This window comes from Thermobia domestica, chromosome 13 (assembly GCF_964235325.1).
Source record: "Thermobia domestica chromosome 13, izTheDome1.hap1.1, whole genome shotgun sequence".
Classification (NCBI taxonomy): domain Eukaryota; kingdom Metazoa; phylum Arthropoda; class Insecta; order Zygentoma; family Lepismatidae; genus Thermobia; species Thermobia domestica.
Genome location: NC_137466.1, coordinates 13,073,213 through 13,094,230, shown reverse-complemented (window position 1 = coordinate 13,094,230; position 21,018 = coordinate 13,073,213). Strand labels below are relative to the sequence as shown.

Below are 21,018 nucleotides of genomic sequence, written 5' to 3'. Positions count from 1 at the left end.
TGCTTCCTTAGTTGATGGACGTGCTGCCGAAAAGTTTCTGCACTCACACTGAATTATGGTCCCAGTTCCTCACTGTTAGCCTCAATTGTTGTCTGAATATCTTCATTCTGTACATGTGTTAGTCTTACGACACGTTATAGGTCTTCGAGTGTTTCGTCACCGTCCTTAACCTGTTAAAACATTGCTGCACTGTCCATCTAGTCACGACACTCCACCCAAAGGTCTGTTATATCTTCCGCCACGCTGCAGGAGCATTTCACCACAGTTTGAACCCGTACATCATACAAGCATTTACGACGCTCTGTGGAAGTAAAATCCTTACACAAGTTCACCGTAACTGAACTGTCGTAACCACACCAACATCTGACATTGGCCTTATGTCCATTCTCATTCATCTCATCGTGTGAGGGCCAATTGTTTTACAAGGAATTGTGCGTACCTTGAACCAAAACTAGAAGAGCATAAATATTATTTTTATTATTTCCTTTTCGGGGATTCTAGTCACTGCTTATAATGCTGTTACATATGTTCCAACTTTGACATATCAATGAAGTATGATGTCAAAGTAAAACATTTGTGTGTTTTAGACTTTAAGTAGCTCTTTCTTCTCATACTCATCACCGCAAGTTGGTGCTCTGTTTAAGCAAATTGTGTTCGAGAATGTTTCGCTCGATCTTGTGTCCAGGTTTATCACAACAATGCTCGCTCTCATTCAGACTATACTACAGTCCAACATATTTGCTACAGCATCCACCCTATTTACCAGATTTGGATATTACGTAATTCTGCCTACCTTCTAGGTTGAGAAAATGGGTCGTTTAATTAATTTACTTGAGAGGAAGACCAATAGAGTCAGTACAAGAGTAATATCTTTCAAGTCTTGAGGAATTAAGTAACTGCTATTTGATTTCTGCTTTAGAATGTAATTGAACCCAAGTGTAATAATGCCTAGAAATTATATAAAAGGAAACATTAGTTTTAAGAGTCAGATCAATGTTTATGTACGACATTCGAAGAAATGTTCAAGTTATTATTACTTATCTATATTTGAAAATAACTCGATCGTTTATCGGTATAGTTTAATGTGATTAATCTTCACACTTGGCGTATAACATACAATGAACTAAATGATAATTCTCCAGTAGATGAATAAGCGAATTCTCATAATTTGTAGTTAGTCGTTCAATTAATTCATTAGCTACTTCATTGTGCACGTTGTGTATATGAAGGACATGATAATACACATGAGTCTTGTTGTTTCGCAGATATATTTAACAATTGCACCTGCAAACTTGGTAGGTTAATTCCGCTAAATTAAATTTTATGTGACATTTAGAACACTTAAAATTACATTATAATTGCGCTATTTGGTATACATGATTATGAAAGATACACATTCTTTGCCTTTAAATGTGTGTCACTTGAAGGGCATAATTCATTTGCTATTCAATTATACTGTAAGTATTACTTTTCATTCTTTAAAGAATTCTTTCTGTCAGAAAATTTCAGAGAAAATAACATTTAACCCATATTACGAATAATTGTAGTATACTATTTTCGACTACATATTTGAACGTCTTGGCAAACATAATGTTTTGTCAGATTTTCTAGCTTCCGAGTAAAATGGAAAAGATGGTTGGCCATTCCCATGTAATTCAAGGTACGAGTACATTCTAAACAAAGTTTTCCTGCCATTTACAGGTAAATTTCCCATATTGACGTACCTTCATTTCTAATATGATTTGTTTCAACAGTGAGTTTTAAATAAATTTCACTTTAAATAAAATGAATCGTAGAGAGTGATGATTCTTTCAATTGTGATACCTTCGACATTTGTATCTAATATTAAAATATATAAATAACATTTCTACCAATAATAACGGAAATGTCAACAAGATTATATAAAGTTATAGATTTCATTGCCCAATATATATAAGTTGTATGACATCCGCAATCTCCAACATAATTGAGAATGCTCAAAAAGGTCTTACACATTTATGTTATTTTCTTTAATTTTTCCAGAGACTTTTTATACAATCAAAAATATTATCTCCTCTTATGGAGAGATTTGGTGAGTAATGCGAAAAAAATGACGCTCGTGTAACTCACCCTATCAAAAAGTATTGAGAAAAGAAAGAAGTTGCACCGTATTTTAAGATTCATAAATAGTGGCGGAACCACAACTAGCAATTGAAAACGATTGAAAATGCATACAAAAGTTCGGATATGTGAGTGTCTAGCTTAGAGTAACTTAACTCAGGTGTAAATTATTTATTATGTGTCAAAATTAGTTGTTATGCTGTTTATCTGATTGGTGTGATTTTGAAATGAAATGAAATGAAATTTTGAGTTTTACGTCCCACGGTTATGCCGGTTAGGCTAAAGGAGACGGTGATAATGAGTAATGAATGAAATGGTGGAATGAAGAAAGTGGGAAGAAACGGAAGAACCCCGAGAAAACCCACGCACACGGTGTTTGTCCACCACAAAGTTCACTTGGCGGGAGCGGGTGTGATTTTGACACGAATGTGTGATTGTAGGCCTACACATTACATCTTCGCTTATGGCTGAATTCATCCATTCTTACACCAATGATTCAACTGGAGTAAGCAATACCCTAAGACTTATTCGACTTGCTTAATATTTTTGTTTTGTGTGATTCCTTTAAAAGTAGTTATGTTAAAATGAATGTCTATAAAAGCTTTTTTCTTATTTTTGAAAAGTCTATATTAACTTTATTGACTTTTGTATATACCTAGGTAAGTATGTAATAAGAAAATATATTACTAATTTTAGTTTATTTTGAAAGATTTAAGGAACTACAATTTGCTTTTGTATATATGTTTATGATAAAATAAAATACATATTCGCTGTTCTATCTAATGTTTCAACTTTGTACTTCAAGTTTATTTATATGTACAAACACTGCCATGAATAGCTAGAACCTACTTTAAGGTCCTGTTCTGAAGGTTGTTATCTTACTTAGTCACTGATATTTTCCTGATTTAGGATCGTAGTCATTACACATACGTCAGTTCTTAAGTAGCATTTCATAGCTTATTCATTCAAACTCGATATTGTCAAAAAATAACTACATGTAGAAATAACCAATCAATCAAGTTTCTATGACGTAGAAATATGTTTGACAGATTACAATTTTCTTTCTATCTGTTTTCTTATAAATGATATAGCATAACCTCCTAAACGCTGGCTTGAGCACCAATGAACTTAGAGCATATTACTTGATTTCCCTTGTGATAAATAGAAACGACCCATTCCATACGTTCATACTTCCTCTTCGGGACTCGATTGCCGCACATAATTCCCGTACCAATTTATATATTAGTTTGATGTATAGCAAGTAGAGTTAGTATCGCCTATGCTACTTGGCTTTGTAGATATTAACACTATCAAAGTACACGTGGAGAAATTGGCTCACAAAGAGTCATGATACATTGTTAAAGATGACGAAAATAACACATTTTCACACAATTCACCATACCCTTAATGTGACCCTAAAGGTAGAAGTCAATTGGAGTGAGGTCTGGTGATCAGGCATGCCATTCCACTGCCACACTGCCACCAATGCTTGCTCCAGAAAGTCGTTCATCCAGGTACCGATGCACCTGGGTGCCAAAGCGCACCCAAATGCATCATCTTGCTGTAAATAAAATTGGCAAATATACTACCTTCCCACAGCGTATCAGGCACCATCTGATCCCTTTACATATCCAATGAACGTTGCGCACTTAAAGTTTTGTAAATGAGGAAAGTAGCACAGTTGGAGCACTTCGTGTAACAGGAAAACATTAATTGTCCTTGCCCATAACTTATCGGCAAATAAAGATAAATGAAATCTGATTTCAGGTTTTTCATCTTGAGCAAATTATACTCTAGGGTCGTGGATCACAAAACCCACCTAACGTTTGAAATAAATAATTGAAATTCAAGATTACCCCGAATCATCATCCAAAAGTTTGCCTTTAGCCCTATTGTATATTTCATACATGATCATCATCATAATAATCATAGGTGTTCTGCCTTTATTGGCAGGTCACTTGCCGCAGCTGAGAAGCTTCCATGCTCCACAGTCCTCCGCTAACTCCTTCGTCTTCGCGTATGGTCCTTCTGTTTTTATATCATCCACTAATTGTAGTCTCCTTCGCCCCCTCCCTCTCTTTCCCGCAACCATACCCTCTAGGACGTCCATCATGATACAATCTCTTCTTAGGCAATGTCCCAACCAGTTTCTCGTCCTCTTCCTAATAATATCTAAAAGTGTTCTTTTCTCACCCACCATTTCTAACACCCTCTCATTCGTTTTCCGCCACACCCACGTTTCGAAGGCTTCTAGTCGATTTTCATCACCTTTACGTAATGTCCACGTTTCTGCCACATACAGTACAACATTCCACACGAAGAATTTTATGAGTCTTTTTCTCAACCCTTTATTCAAGGTCCCACAAAACAGACTTTTCTTCCTCCTAAAGGCTTCTTTCGCCATTCCTATCCTTGCTTTATTTCACGTTCGCACTTCACGTTACTACCAAGAATAATACCCAGATGTCGAAAACTATTCATTTGTTCTATTTTCTCCCCTCCTACTTTTATATTTGACACAGACCCCTTCGTTCCAATCACAATGGCTTTTGTCTTTCTAACATTTATTTTCATCCTATATTCTTCAAAGCCCTTTCTAATTTTTTCTAACATTTTATTGATTTTCTTTTCAGATTCTGCAACAAGCGCCATTATGTCTGTAAACCTTATGGATCTAATCATTCTACCTCTTACCGAAATGCCATCATCATCATGTAGGCTCTTTTTCACTATCTCTTCTAGATAGACATTAAATAGTGTTGGCGAGAGGCAGCATCCTTGTCGAACTCCCCTTCCAATTGCACTCTCTTCCGTCAGTTCTTCCCCTATCCTAACACTTACTTGTTGGTTCATGTATAAGTTTCTTATTAGTCTTCTATTTTTCCATTCCAACTCTATCTTCGTTAGAACTGCCAACAACAATTTCCATTTCACGCAGTCAAAAGCCCTTTCTAGATCAATAAATATAACATACACCCCTTTCCCTTTTTCTATAAATATGTCACCGATCGCCCTTAATAATCCAATTGCATCTCTTGTGCCCTTGTCTCTTCTGAACCCGAACTGCTCCTCCTCAACTTCTTTATTTGTTCTTTCATATAACCTTCTGTTCAGTATTCGGAGCAGAATTTTAGCTGCATGAGATAAGAGACTAATGGTTCTATAATCCTTACATCTCTTTGAGTTCGATTTCTTAGCCATCGGTACCATGATCGTTTTCAGAATGTCATTTGGCCATACATGAAGTTCAATATAAATGCATCCTTACAGATTTTAAAGGAGGTTGTAATATGCTTTTGAAACACCCTGTATATAAAAAGTATACAAGTAAACTCGTACGATAGTAAATACGACTATATAGAGTACGTCCATTAAAGTACGTCACTCATATCTTACAATGAATTTAAAAAAGGACAAAGAGACAGTACATGAAGTATCAATTTAGATTGAAATTAAGTGGTAAAGAATTTAGTCTGCTCAAAAGGCACAATAGTGAGATAAAAATAAATATAAGAATAAAATAAACATAACAAGAAAGCGAAAAGAAGGAATACTTTGATGATTGCTGGTGTATTTACCGAGAAAACGTAGCATAGTAAACAGGATGTACGATGAAGTATGATAAAGATCGATTGTAAATTGTGAAAACTTTCTAAGTACTGCTCATAATATTTGTTACAGTGGAAAATAGCTTCAATTATGGAAATTCGCAAAATGTGTAATTTTTGAGGGAAGCATACTAAATAAATAATGCTATCAAGCAGGTGTAATGAAATCACTTACGTATTCATAGGTTCTGACAGATAATTTATTTCTTTTTAATAATATACAGTATACCAACTTTTCTTGAAATAATAAATGATAAAAATCTTTATTAAGTACTAATAATTATCTCAAACTTAATGTAAGTGTAAACCGTAATTACTTCTATTTTTCGTAGATACAAAAAACATTGGATATGCTTCTGCCATTTATTTTAACCTTGCTGTTGGTGGATTTGCACAATGTTGTTGGTAAGTTTGTATTTTTCCTACGTAGCAGCACTGGCCTCATATGCTAATGAATACCATTATCTAACGAAGGTCAAGTGTGCGATATTCACTGAGGTAGGCATCACACGGTACTTACTAATAGCTGCACATTTTTTCAGTAGCCAAATGCTCTTGAAAAGTAAAACAGATTGAAATTAATTTTTACCTAACTCTACATGTTTTAAAGTTAGATTTCAATTTTGACTTCAGTGATACGCTCGATAAACTTTGTTCTTGTAAACAAAATGTTAGCATACTCGCCTACTACATGGGTAATCCTGCTTTACACACTCAATGGAGATCGGACAATGAATTTTTCTGTCCTTTCTTTTGGTCAATATTAGTAAGCATTTTGGAAAAACAATGAGAAAATCTCAGTGTTTAGTTCGAATTTTGCCCAATACAAATTTTAGGGATTAGTAGTTCGGAAAAGAACTGACACTTCTGCATTTCTAGAATGATTTCATTGTTTAATTTCTTTTGAATAATGTATTTGGTCCTCTTGATAACCTTTCGCTCCTCCCACGAAGGTTCCCACTTTGGAAGTCACTCATGTATTTTCTCGTTAAAGAATTGTCAGATCACAAGACCCGTTACGTTGTCATAGATCATATAAGCATCAGAAAGTGCCTACCTCAGTGATTCAAAATGTTAAAAGACGGTGATTATGGCTATACATAAAATTCCGTCTGATTGGTCAGAAAGAACATTCACATTATGCAGAATGTGCCTTTACTTATCTACTGCAAGAAAAACAAAGAAGCCCAAAGAATATAAAATTCAAGAAAACATTAATATTTTCTGGAATGGTATATTAGTTATATTAAGTTTATTAATAAGTTTAGGGAATTTCGCGCTAACTACAGTCAGACGGGCATTTAAATTAAAGAATCAGCACGACCTAAGATTACTTATTATTAATATTTTTCTTTATTACTATTATTTATTACTTGTTACTAACGTGATTAGGACAGCGATTCCCAGATAAAATCATCTGGAACATGATTGAGATGTCCCAGAGGTATCATATAGGGATAATTGCCACATTGTTTATAAACACATAACTCTTATATCGATAAAACGTTTACGGACACCGGACGCAGATCCTGTTCCACCTGGGCGCGGATAAGGGTTAGAGCTAAGATCCACAATGTCTCATTCATCCTTGAGAAGGGATTAAATCGAGAGGTGAAGCAGAACATATGGCCCTCCTAATCGAAAATACATTATTTCCATTTCACACAATTTCGAGAAAATGAGCAATACACGTTTTGGCTTAGGCCGTACGTTATTTTTTTTTAGGTCAGTAAAACTCTATTAAATATATTTTCCCGATCTAAAATGTATGTGGTAATATATTTCAATATTTTACACTTTCGCATTATGGGTAAATTTTTGAGTTACTGTTATTTTGTTTCTTATGTCCCTACATAAACGATGGATGTTTGTATTATAGAGTTGCGTCTTTTTTATTCACTTTCACACATTTACATAATACACAGTTACAATATTAACGTTGAATATATTTGTAAATACACTAAGATATATTTAATATAAAAAAATATCCTGTCAATAATGTGTAACAACTGGATTGAACAAATCGATATGTTTCTTGACAACGGCATGGTCCTTTGCATTCCGTGGCGTTTAGCCAGTTGCAACTTCTGGGGATGCAGTTATCGAAGAAACGTGATTGCGAAGAACGCTGTGTAAAAATGTGTCACACCAAGTAGCCAACAAGAATGATTTATATACTGATATTCTGTATTATGTAGACTCATTAGACAGGAAATAACAAAAGAACATTTTATGGTATGTACTATCTGCTCCTCGACGTATTTGTACTGGATGACGAATTGTATATCCCAAGACAAACAAACGGCTTTCATTTTTGCTCATCTCAGAAAAGTGCTTATTTATTTCTACCCTGCGCGTCTGAGATATTTTCCTTGTATATCCATTTTTGGCAGTTACTGCAACGAGTTTTAACATTATGTTTTAATGATAATGCGATAAATCTGATTTCCGTTCGCTCCTCTATACTTGAACAGTTCTTCTTTCGTTTTTTAGGTAAACCAATTTAGTTACCTGAATATGGTCAGAAGTCATTACTGTTATATCATTACACATTTCGTGGGAAACGATATCTGATTCTTTTTTACATGATGAAGCGCAAGGCGAACTATAATTTTCTTCTTATAACATATCTTACACATTATTCGGAATTAAACATATTATTCAGATATGAAGAGGAAGTACCTGGAGATTCTTGTTCTATTGTATCTGCCAATGTAGTGTCATAACCCTGCAGGATTGATGATGTGATCAGTACACATGTTTCATGAAAAATCTGATCTATAATATGGACTTCATCACGATTTGTTTGTTTCCCGTTGGAGTACACCACTGCCTGCTGTCCTAAGTGAGACGTCAATTGTAATTCTGAATCTCTCTCTCTTTCACAATTGTCATAATTTTCTTTTGCTCTGCTAACCTATTCACAGTCATCCTGGTAAGAAATGCAAACAGAAAGCAAATCTTTCAACTGCCTTTCTCGGTCTGACACTAATCACAAAACTGGAAATCAAAATTAACTAGCAACTATTCTTCTGCGTTTTACTCTTTTTTTTCCTAAAAAAAGCACCTAGAAAAAGGAGCTAACAGAGATTGCAACTTGGAAGAAAATATTTATTACCCGAAACAAACAAATAGGTGCAAACGGAATAACACAGAAATATTATTGCGGAAACGATGATAAACAATTTACTTAAAATACATTTTTTTCTACCTGCAGCTTAATTCTTTACATAATGTATTTATTCGCGTTGTACACGAGAAGCTAAAAGTCCTTAAGTCCAAGAAAAATACGTATTTAAGGTATGTTTGCTTAAGAATTTTCAGTTAAGGTGTTTTTGGTTAGTTTTACTTACAGTAAAACTCATGACGTCTTTGCCGCCTAACTATTAATCAAATCACCTCAATTTTACATTAGATAGATGCAGAATTGTACAACGAACATCTCCATACCAATATCTTGAGTTTTGCAAAATGAGGAGTTAAGGTCTTTTCGCTTAGGACGGCAGCATAGTGGAAAGTATATGATCGAAGGTTGATAGACATGTGAACAGAGATATGTGCTCCGCCACGAAAATCCCTTCAAAAATAAAAATTTAACAATTGATTAATTGATTGGGCTATAATTTTAATACCAGTCTCGAGGCTATTTTTGTCCATCACTCGAAGGCTACTAGTGCCGCGCATAAAATCTTACTAAGAGATACAATGAACAAAACCATAACTCATAAAAGCGTAGAAAAAACTGCTTGCAAATACTTACAAACGGTTACAATACTCTTACTACTGCTATGAATGGCACTTTTGCCCAGAAATAATTAATCTATGCATCTCTTCAATTATTTGTTTTTGTGCGTATTTGTAACTGAAATGAGTGTTCCATTGGAAGAAACAGAAATATATAATTTTGGTCTCTACTACAGGTGCAAACATTAATTATTTCATTTATATGTTCGTGTAAAACCTCATTATTTAGCTAGTTAAGTAAAAGAAAATCATCTAGCCATATATTAGCACCAATGCTTGAATAACTTTGTAAATAATTTGAGGTCTGTCGTTGACCCACTTTAGTGTTCCTGTATGTACGATTAGCATTGGTATACGAATGTTCATTGTTTTACACTAACATTGAACAAATATATATTTGTGTGTTTTTAGCCGTTTTTGAAACAGACAATGATTCGAATATAGGAGGTAAATGTTGAAAATAAAAACAAAACGTCTAAAAATGTTAGATATAAGAGGCACCGATATCGGTTGTGCCTTTGTAGTAACAAGAAAGCAGGAGCACAATCCATATAGAACGTTAATTCTAATAAAATCTCTCACGATGATGAAATAATGATATTTTCTTTCCAATAATATAAATTATAATATCAGCACTTGTACAGAAACACCATTCAAGAATCGGGTGATAAATTGCAGTATTAAGTTAAATCAGTAGAACTAAGCGAACATATAAACTACAAAGGGAAGCATAGCCTAACTTGGACAAAATTGACTTACAAGGAATTCTAAGAAAGTAATATGACCAGTTATCGTACCTTTGGGTACTAAAAGCGATTCAAGTTCGATTCCAGACGAATTGGTGGATTCGTAACAGGTAGACCTTTTCTGATTAATATAAATGTTCACTATTGTACAGTATGATGTTACACTTTATTTCGTAAAGCCTGTAAGCAAATCACGAAATGTTTCTATTTATTTTCTTAGATTACCTAGCGTATTACTGTTGTCGAGTTTGAGCAAAAGACACACGTCTTCTGAAAAGTATTTTACAGTTTTAAATTCGAAAGATCTCTTATCTATAGAAACGCAGCTCTCAATTAAATACTTGTTTATCTGTACCAATGAAATAGTAACTGCATTACCGTATCAGTATATGACCGGATTTTTTTATATTTTTCTTCAACAAGTATGTTATAAACATAATTTACTTATTTCGCCTGTTCCAGGTTTTTCGTACAAAGCATATCAGACGAAACTTTCATACCCGTAAAGCAATTAATATAGTTTGTGCTCAAGACTACTTTCAGAGCCCATGTGAGGCACCTCGTTCTCAACAGGCTATGGAAATATTTCAGGCAATTCATGAAACGTGCTAATTTACAGCCTAATTAAAACTATTAAAATGACTTTGGAATTCCAAATATCGACTCTTGTAAAAATGAATATATCTTAATATACTGTTCAGATAAGTTTTGTATATATTTATCTAGCTGACCACTTGGATAACTCTGTTCCTAATGAGTCATAAGTTTCAATTCCATAACATACGACATAAATGGTTTCTGACAATAGTTTCGTAATTAGAATTGCCTTAATCCCTTTGCAGGACGAATGAATTTATCATTTCTTTCACTAGTTTAAAAACCGATTACTAAAATATGACCCAAAATATCATTGCAGATCGTAAACAATAATTGAAGAAATAAATAACCAAAAAAGAAATTAAAGGCGTTTTGCAATCCTTAACTAATATGTTGAAAGATACTGTTCATAGTTCATAATTCACCATCAGTAATAACAAAAAAAAAACGAAACATGCTAATTCTGTATTACAATCATCATATGTGTTGTTTCGACACTTCATATAGTTTATCAATTAGGGCCATGTATTTCTAACGAATATAAAGAAATATAGAAATTCAGATATCAGTAATTTTATACCAACTTAATTTTAACATATAACGTTATAATAATTATTATTTTGAGTTGCTTGATGACAATATATCTTACATACTACGCAAAACTACTACATAAAATAAAATCTTTAATAAATGTATTGAGAAATGAAGATGAATATTTGAGATCCACTACGCGCCGTTCATAGTATAAAACATCGAATATCGAAATTAATAAATAAAGCACCACTTATCAAACAAAAGAGTATGATTTTTAAATTTGAAATGTACAGGTATTTGATTCTTTAATAAAATGAACTATTAATCTTCATTTTCAATTAGTATCATTGCTCCTAAAATAATATACATTTAATTTCCTTCAGATGCTGGAATAATGGGTTTACCCGAAGATTTTCAACAGGGCTTCTGTTATCCTGAATTGAGCAGTATGTGTGTTCCAGCTTGGAATGATGATTGGTTACCAATAAACTATCCTCATAAATATTACGTTATTAATCCAACATTCAGCATTTATCCTGCTGGAAGTAGCAAGCCGGTAAGTATAGTTTCACTTTTAAAGCAATAAGTAATTGAAACACGTGATCCATATTAAAAAAGCATGAAATTTTGTATTATATACCGAAATGTTCTGCCATAGTTTGACAGCACAAGGAGAAAGAAAGAAGAAAAGGACGCACTAAGAAAATTATAATTGTACACATCAACAATAATAGCGTGCCTCCAAAATCTTGGAAGACCGTGGTCATCATGGTTGTAAAACAGTTTTGAACTTTAGCCAAAATAATATGATGCAGGTTATAAATATCCTCGCAGATGTTTGACTAATTATCAGAACAAACCTCAAACTGATGGAAAAGTGTCCAGAGATTATGAGCAATGTATTATTATTTTACTCACAATTCAGATAATAGTGTTGATACTGACACTAGGTACACATTGATTTGGTTTGACCAACTCAGAATGACACCTATAAAATATACGACCGAAGGTCGAAAATTTTCAACAATAACATCATATCCCTGTTTAAATTTTGCGCACATCTTCTGCCTTCAGTTTGTTCTTAATCCCTCCATTTTCATTCTTTTATTGGAGAAGGACCTTGCATTCTGCAGTAAGCAAAAGTACAAGACAAACCCAACATATCTCTAGTTTGTGAATAAGTCAGAAACATTTTCGTCGGAATCATTCAACAAAATATGTGGGTAGTGTTCCACCGCGTACAAGGCTACATGAATAGATAGAAACGTTTAAAGTTAACCTATCAAACGTGACACACGAAGAGGGAGCAAAACGTTCGTCAATTCTCACCACTTACTCTACCTCTTCCAATCAAAGGAATGGAATATTTACCAGAATAGATACAGTAGTTGAAACATGGGTTTATCATTATGCTCCAGAATTCAGAGACAAGGTATAGAGTGAAAATACCTTGGATCAGTAATGAAAATCAAATATACCACGCAAACCTAAGGAGGAGAGATGATGCTGAATATCTTGGGACTGAAAAGGACCTACACTATACTAAACGCAATGTTAACTTGAGAGCCGCATCACAAGCGCATTAATACATGTCGGCGCGCGAACCTTTTCACAGGGAAGCCTTTGTATGTGTGTGTGTGTGTTTTGGTTTGGCTCTCAATCGCCAGGGTTTCAACTGGCGCTGTTCTGAGTTTCAGCTGATATACGCGGAGCGATGATTTCTCGTCCTTTTCCTGCCGCTTACGAAAAATATGTTTCTTGGTTTATTTGTTTTAATAATTCATGAAGACACGACAATAGTAATAAATGTATTGGAAATTCGCACGTCATGTATTTGCAATCCTCACAATTTAACCCCGAGAGCATGAAAACTATTTTGCTTATTCATTTCAATTGATTAAGGTAAGAAAGGATAAGAAATGAAGTTATTCTTATATATCTACCTGGAAAAAGTCAATCATAAACAGAAACATACGAGCAGCCACCCTCCCACACAATAAATTAAAAATACGATTTTTTTTCTAAAAGCACAGCAACTCTACATTGACACTGAGTAAACCACAGCAAACCGGCAACAATCATATTAACAATTTCTTCAATAGTTGTGTCTGCATATTTTTCTCTTAGTCGAGCGTACAAATTGTTGGCAATTTACTTTGCTTGACTTTAAAGAGGTTTCCCTTCCTCGTGTTTGCGATAATACTGAGAAGATGATAATTCGGATTCATTCATGATTTCAATTTCGCGCTTAATACTGTCCATGGTTTCAGTTTCACTACACCCACGTACCCACACTAACGCACGCACGAAGACGATATTTGGCAGAGCAGTGTTACTCTCTGCACAAAAGTTACAGAAGTTACATGTGAGTCTCGTTCTTTGTTTTGTTTCATTTATCAGCAGGCATAGAAGTTTCTTACGGGGTAGCAACTCTATTTAATTTATATATCATATAAAAATATTAAGTCATTTCCTATCCATTGTGGACGATTTCTAACATTGATCAATTAACTAATTTTACTGGTTTTCTGTTTTTGATATAAGATTTTTTAAGTTTATAATCTTGCAACACTTGCAACAGACTCGCATCTTAGCTACCGGCTTTTCACTCTTTTCTTTCCTTCTCTCTTTCCGATTCTGAGTCGTGACGTCATTTTCATAACCCGTTACTAATAAATCTAGTACCTTTTTTTTAAATATTGTTTGTGTATTAACATTTTTATATACTTGAACTCAATTAGCTCTTTTAATTGATCTCCTAAGTAATGTTTTACGTGTGTAACGGGAGGAACTATGTAATGTGCGCGGAGACGCCTGAATTGAAGTTGCGTATCTCGGCTATCAGGATAAGGTCGCGGCAAGTATAGAAGGTTACATAGAAAAGGAGAACAAAATTAAGACCGCAGGATACAGTTATTTCCTTGCCAGTAATCTGAAGCAATTCACACGTAATGACTAGATGTTTTGTTGCCTGATCACTCCCTCGGTTTTTTATTTTTTTTTTGTTCTTGCACACTGTTAGCCAAGCGACTATGTTATTTCTGTAACAAAAAAAGAAAGAAAATTATGAATTAAATTAAAATGCTCCGAGTATTAAGACAGTAGTACAACCTGGTAATATACTGTATAAGGGATTAAGTCAGTGTGTACAACCTATAGACACATGTGAGAAAATTGCTGATGATATGTGAGATATGTTTTATTTTCCTTGTAGAAGCAATGCTGTAAGTGCAGTCAAGTTCAATATCTGATCAGATAGTTGGAAATCGTAATTCAAGATACCCAAATAACTGAACCCTTTAAGTCAGTGATTTTCAATGTTTTGAAGTAGATTCACAAGTGCTAATCAATTTTCGTTATTTAGTGCAGCTTCGTAAATAGCCCACTTCATGCAACATATCAATAATACGAACAAAACTATCCAGTTCTTCACAACAAAATAAGAAAAATGGGCACTTGTTCGTGTCTCATTTTGGGATTTGTCCTCGTGGGATTTATCACCGTTGTCAAGTTTAAGTAACATATTCATTGTCATTAACACGTTCTCATACTGTTTCCTAACCAGAAAGATGCTTGTACAGAATACACTCAATAATACCAAGTGGAAAATTGAAGTAACTTTCCAATACACAATACATATATTATAGCTGTAAGCACCTACAGTTATTAGATCTTTACAAAGCCTTAATAAAGACAGCAGGTACCCGTACTTGCCTTTCTTCGTTCAAAAGGGAGGCACGGTGGTTCAGTGTTTACATCTAGTGCATGGGGTCGCTGTTTCGATCATTGGCCAAGTAAGTTTGGTATGGACTACATTGAGTTCGTGGCTTTTTTCGGGCTAAATTTCTACGAAGGCGTTACTGTACACTTCGATTTAGATGAAGATGTCATGGAACCAAATTCCATCAACGACTCTGGAGAAGTGTATAAGACTTAAAAGTAATATGTGGAAAGGAGAACATCGGGGACCCACGGTGAAGTGACTGGTGAATATGTGCACTTGGAATAGAAGAGGAAATCAGTTGAATTCTCGAAGAGGGAAAAGGAAAAGAGATTGTCGTTGCAGTTTGTTATGCGACACAAGAGAGTAAGTTTCAGAAAACAGTTATGCAGTTTGGAAAGCAAGTCTCTTTGGGAGAAACACGCAAAGGCAAATTGCATGAGGTCCCTGCCGTAGGCGACGTCTACCAGTGCATGACGTTGGTCTGTAGCAGTAAGCTCTCCAGGCAAGTCAGGAGCATAACCTCGCTCTATTTACAGCGGTGAGATGAAGCGATTTTGAGTTGAAAGTCACGTTCAGGAGCGAGGCTATATGAGACGTGAACCTAATGAGTAACGTGGAATCGTAAGCACATGTGCTCCCGCCTGGAATAGAACCCGGGTCTCCCAGCTTTATTTACGATCTTAGAAACATGCTTGTGGGAATTTAAGGGGCACACAACATTGTTTCACTTACAGTGATTACAATTAAAGCACAACCATGAATCGGACACACCCAAGATGAAACATCACACTTTATTCAACTTCTACAGAATGACGTTGATGCCGTTTATGCTGATCATGCGTTTAATTCAAACCAAAGTGATTTTCAGTTGGAGATTCATTAGGTTGTACTTTAGCCTTAGGTCGCTCGAAACGTGTCGAAGTTGCTGTACAATCTATGAGTTCAACTACACGCAGCTGCACAATTAAATCGATCATCTCTGCAATCGGTGAGGTACTCTTGCCTATATTCATGGTCTTACATTAACCTAATAGACAATTTGGTTCCCGTGTACAGGAAACTACGTTCCGTCCTGCAAATGTGTATGTAGCTGCTTTACAATAAGGCAAGCTCACTAAAGAACATTTTCGTCTGTGGGAGTAGAATGCGTACTTTTCTCATACAAATAACAATATTGTGCTTATATTAGATTCGTGGGCTGGAAACTGTGAGCGGACTGTGCGGGATGTCACCCCAAATGGGGATAGACTTTACAATTCATATAGTAACAAACAGACTCACAAGTCAGTTACAACCACTCTAGGTATTTGGTTTTAAACTATGGGTACAGTATGTGCGTCGATTTGCAGATTCCGTGATGTTACATGGAGATGACTTAAATTTGCATGTTCGAAATATTATAAAATTACAGCCACTTATATATAATCTGTTTTCGTTTCCAAGATTTCATCATGACACGTAATGTGGTGGTACAAACCCGGATATATTACAGACCCACACCACATTTCAAGATACTCATTGGTTACTGTTTTAACAAGGATGTCCTTCAATATAGGATATATACCAGTGGTGTTCAATTATAATGAGCCTGAGGGACATATCCGTCTTAACTAATAAAGTGGAGGGCCGTAGGTAATAATAATAATAATAATAATAATAATAATAATAATAATAATAATAATAATAATAATAATAATAATAATTATTATTATTATTATTATTATTATTATTATTATTATTATTATTATTATTAGCATTATTATTAATATTATTATTAAGCTAGAAAAGAAAAATATTTAAAAAATGTATTTAAAAGATTATATACCTATTCAATGTGACAAATGAGGGTGACTAGCAGCGTTTACAAGGGCTGGGATATCTACATTCATTCCTGATGTGAGTCGCAGGAGATGTAAAAGAGAATAATCTGCAAGGCAGCTTCTGAAACGATTCTTCACAATTTTCGTGGTGGAAAATACACTTTCACACAAATAAGTACTATCAAACATTGACACACTTTTCCGACCAAACACCAAGATTTAGGGAAAGATGTTACCGTGGATTAGTACGTTTTTTTGTTTTACAGAATTCCTCGATTTATTAGTACCATTTGACTCATATATGCTCTCTCAGGTAATCATAGTAATAGTTAGAGGCCTGCAATAATTATTCGGTTGACATAAAGGGAACGTGATATCACCTAGTGTTTGAAATATTAATGCCAACGTGTATGTTTAACGGCATAGGTAGTTAAGGTTTTACCAACAGGTGCAATATTACACTATCTTCGCAGTGTAGGAGTGTTTGCCAATTTCATGCCTCACGTTGACCAATATACTAAACACGTATGAGCTACTTTCGATTCCTTTATCAGCTATAGGAATTTCAAGCAAATTCGCATTGTGGGTTAGAACCTTGCTAAAATGTGTCGTATTGCCCTACGTTGACAGTTAAGAGTGGTTCTTACATCCTTCTTCCTCCACGTTGGCGGAAATACAAAAACATGTATATTCTAATTTTGATTCCTTTTTCCGCTACTTACGATGATGCACAAAAATAAAAATGTAAAAAAATATAAGAAAAAAGAGCTGAAAGTGTAAACAAGCGGTGGATAAATCGAAGAAATATTTCATTTATTACAACCATAATTTTAGTTTTCAAGCTCATGTAAAAGGATGAGCAGTTTAAATTTGTATCAAGTATTTTTCTGTGAAGAGGCTTAGACCGAGATAATACGTCTATAATATAACAATAAATAGAATAGTACCAGCAGTGCCCTTCGGAATACTAAATGTGCACGAACGGAACATTTTTTTCCCGAAAGAACGACTGAGTGTGGCATCAGCCAATAAGCTCGTAATGCCCTGTTACTAAACCTTTAGGGAGGAATATTGGTTTTGTTCGTATTTGTGAACAATTATAAATGATTAGATTTCTTCCTAAAGATTTAGAAACAGCGCACTGAGAGCTTATTCGGGTGACACTGGGACAGCGCCACACACCAATTCGGGTGACGCGAACTATAGAGCAGTGACTATAAAGCTCTACTACAACGAATTCTGTGTCAAGTAGCACAGTCTTCCTAGCACGCTAGGTATGCTCTCTTGAGTACGGTTTACTGTGAATAGAAAGAGAAATAATGAATTTCAGAGTATCGAGTAGATAATAACTGGAAATAGTGGTTACATAAATTCCCACCTAGTCATGCATCATTTCGTTGTTTTCTGAAAACAAGAAACATGTTGAACACGGAATAAATGCATTATAGGTTATAAACTTCTCATAATTGAAGTGAAGGAATGGAGTGAAAATAAGTCATCCCAGCAAATTGCTGGTCAGCATATTAAACCTTCCCGACCTTTCCCTACACTAAACCATGTTATGCTGCGGCTATTAATAAAACATTTTCTTGTGAAATAAAAAAAAGATATTTTAAACAAACATCGTTTGAAAATAAAAGTCACTTTCAGAATTAAACTACGCTTTTCGGATTTTTCTTATGATATGACCTATGATATTTCTTAGGATTATTCAGGAAAATTTTGTTTATCTAATATGAAGAAAATAGCATGAGCCGTATCTAAGAAAACTTCCAGAAAAATATTCACTTTAAGGAATCGGCTATCCATTGTGTATATTTTCGTGGGAAAGGATTTATTCGCAGTTATAGTTCTTAATAAATAATTATTTATGAGGTACCATAAAAATTGTCCGAATTCTCTTTGAAGAATTTGTCTAAGAAAACACAATTAACAATAAAACTGCCTTCGTGGATTGTTTTCGAGAACAAATGAGTCACGTCTATTGTCAGACTATTATCAATTGTTTATTTTTGAAACACAAACAGTTATGGGAGCCATTTTTTGAGAAAACATTTCCTGGAAGACAAATAACTCTTATGGATTTGCTGAGAACAAATAACTTATACAATAGTAGATTATTAAATTAAAGATATATTTATGAAAGAATAAAAAATAATAATCGCAGTGAGTTTGAGACAATCGTCTGAAACGTAGTCATGACGATGGATAAATTATCACTAGTAGATATTTTTTCCAGAAAAATGACTTATGAAGTATAAGGGAAAGTGAATCGCTGGTTTCGAGAAGTTTACATTCATTTGTTACCTTTCAGGAGACTAGTGTTTCTTGGGGATAGAAGGAAAATTTATGACACTCTCAAAGAGATTCCCATGTTTAAAATTTGTTATGGATTCTTTAAACTGTGTATTATTGTGACGAATAAACATGTCAGATTGGGACGGATAAATGGATATTCAAAAAAAAACTTGTTTTGTATATAGAGGCCATAAAACGTATAAATTTGTTGACTGCTGGAACTCATTTTTTTATATTACCATAATTACTTCTTTTGTCTATGATACTATCTTCTAAATTGGATACTAGTGAATTCGCGATGGATAGTATGAGTGTTAAAGCTCTCAGAACGTTTAAACATAGTTTCAACAGAAGTCACATTTTATTTTACGTCCCAACAACTTATGTGAACAGACGGTGGTTTGAAATGATCGTTAATAATAATAATAATAATAATAATAATAATAGTGACAACACAGTAGGGAAATTGCAATAACAATTATTGTCTAAAAGTAAAGCTTGATAACGGCTGTCAATTAGCAAGATTCGGGTGTTCCGTTAGGTAGTTGCGTACGAGTAGAGGGGACAAATTACGATAGTATTTACGTAATACGCTTACTGTACTTTATACGTTTACTATACTACACTTTAAAGTATCTCCTAACCTAACTAATATTCCTGGACATCTTGATTCAATGCAAATAATAAAAAACATAACCTCTGTCATCTCCCTACTCTGTATAACGAATATAAAAACCTCGGCCTCAATTTAAGGAACATTTCGAGACATTTTTCTCATTGAGAAAGGTCTTTTTCATCCTCTTGAGAGGATAAGGAGGAAATAAAGAGTAATAAAATTAATTATTGTCTCTTCATACAGACCTTAGAACCTGCACTAGTCTTAGATGAAAGAACTTTAACTAGTTCATAGTTTTGTCCGACACGAAGTAACTATTTGTGATAGGAAACTGGTTACAGCATTCGTTTTCTACCAAGGCTGACAATTTCCAATGCCTGCAGGTCCAAAATTTTTAAAGTGCTTTAATTTCAATATTAGTTGATACTATGTTGATATACAAAATCTGCGGACGTGGGAAAAGATATTGAATAATGAGAATGACGGGCAATTGGTGTAGGTCCACAAATGAAGACAGGGTTTACAAATATATTTTCTTCAATCGTTCCAGATTTAATACTTTCAGTTAATTTTGGCCACTTCCCAACTCTTGTATGATCAGTTGGATGTAGCGAAATAATACAGTATGCACACAGCAAATTATATTATATAGAGAAGCAATAGATAGATGGAAACAATAGAGATTAATCTCAAAATTGAGGCATTTCTTCATTCACCAAATTCATAACAAATGTTTCTTTCAGTGCTGTATAGTCTTACAAGCTGTTGTCTGGAGGGTGAGATGTTAGATGTAAATTACATAGCATCTCTGAAGGCGTTCGTGATACCAGGGAAAGTATTGGACTCGAAAGAATGTGAGTTATAGCTGTCAGGGAAGGCATACTTTTGTTGCTAACTCTACGCAATATAATAATATGCGTAATAAAATTTTGGATGTATGTATATGTCTGCTGTCATTAGCTTTCCATATGTAAGGTTTTATGCGGACATGTCCGAATTTTCAGTATAAAAATTTAAATTGAAATGTTTTCTTCCGGAACTTTCTGATTTATCATCTTATTCTGTGCTCTAGTGAAATGTGAATTTAATTTCGGACACTTGATTGCAAATATATTTGACTTTATATATCCAAATATTGAATTTTTGAAACAAATCAGAACAGCTGACAAATGTGAACAAATATGGCTAACACGATGCCCTGTAACTGCTGTTTATTAATCTCTGTCATATA

At 34.3% G+C, this 21,018-nt stretch overlaps 1 protein-coding gene across 1 annotated transcript in view; it reads left to right on the top strand.

Annotated features, from left to right (window-relative positions):
* Nucleotides 1–6,046: 6,046 nt before the first annotated feature.
* LOC145669125 (pancreatic triacylglycerol lipase-like) overlaps nucleotides 6,047–21,018 on the top strand; it is a 58,327-nt gene continuing 43,355 nt past the window's right edge. The window contains exons 1-2 of the mRNA XM_081737471.1: nucleotides 6,047–6,113; nucleotides 11,713–11,885. Of these exons, the coding sequence (XP_081593597.1) occupies nucleotides 6,059–6,113; nucleotides 11,713–11,885 (228 nt within the window). The 5' untranslated portion in view covers nucleotides 6,047–6,058. The remainder of the gene's footprint in view (nucleotides 6,114–11,712; nucleotides 11,886–21,018) is intronic.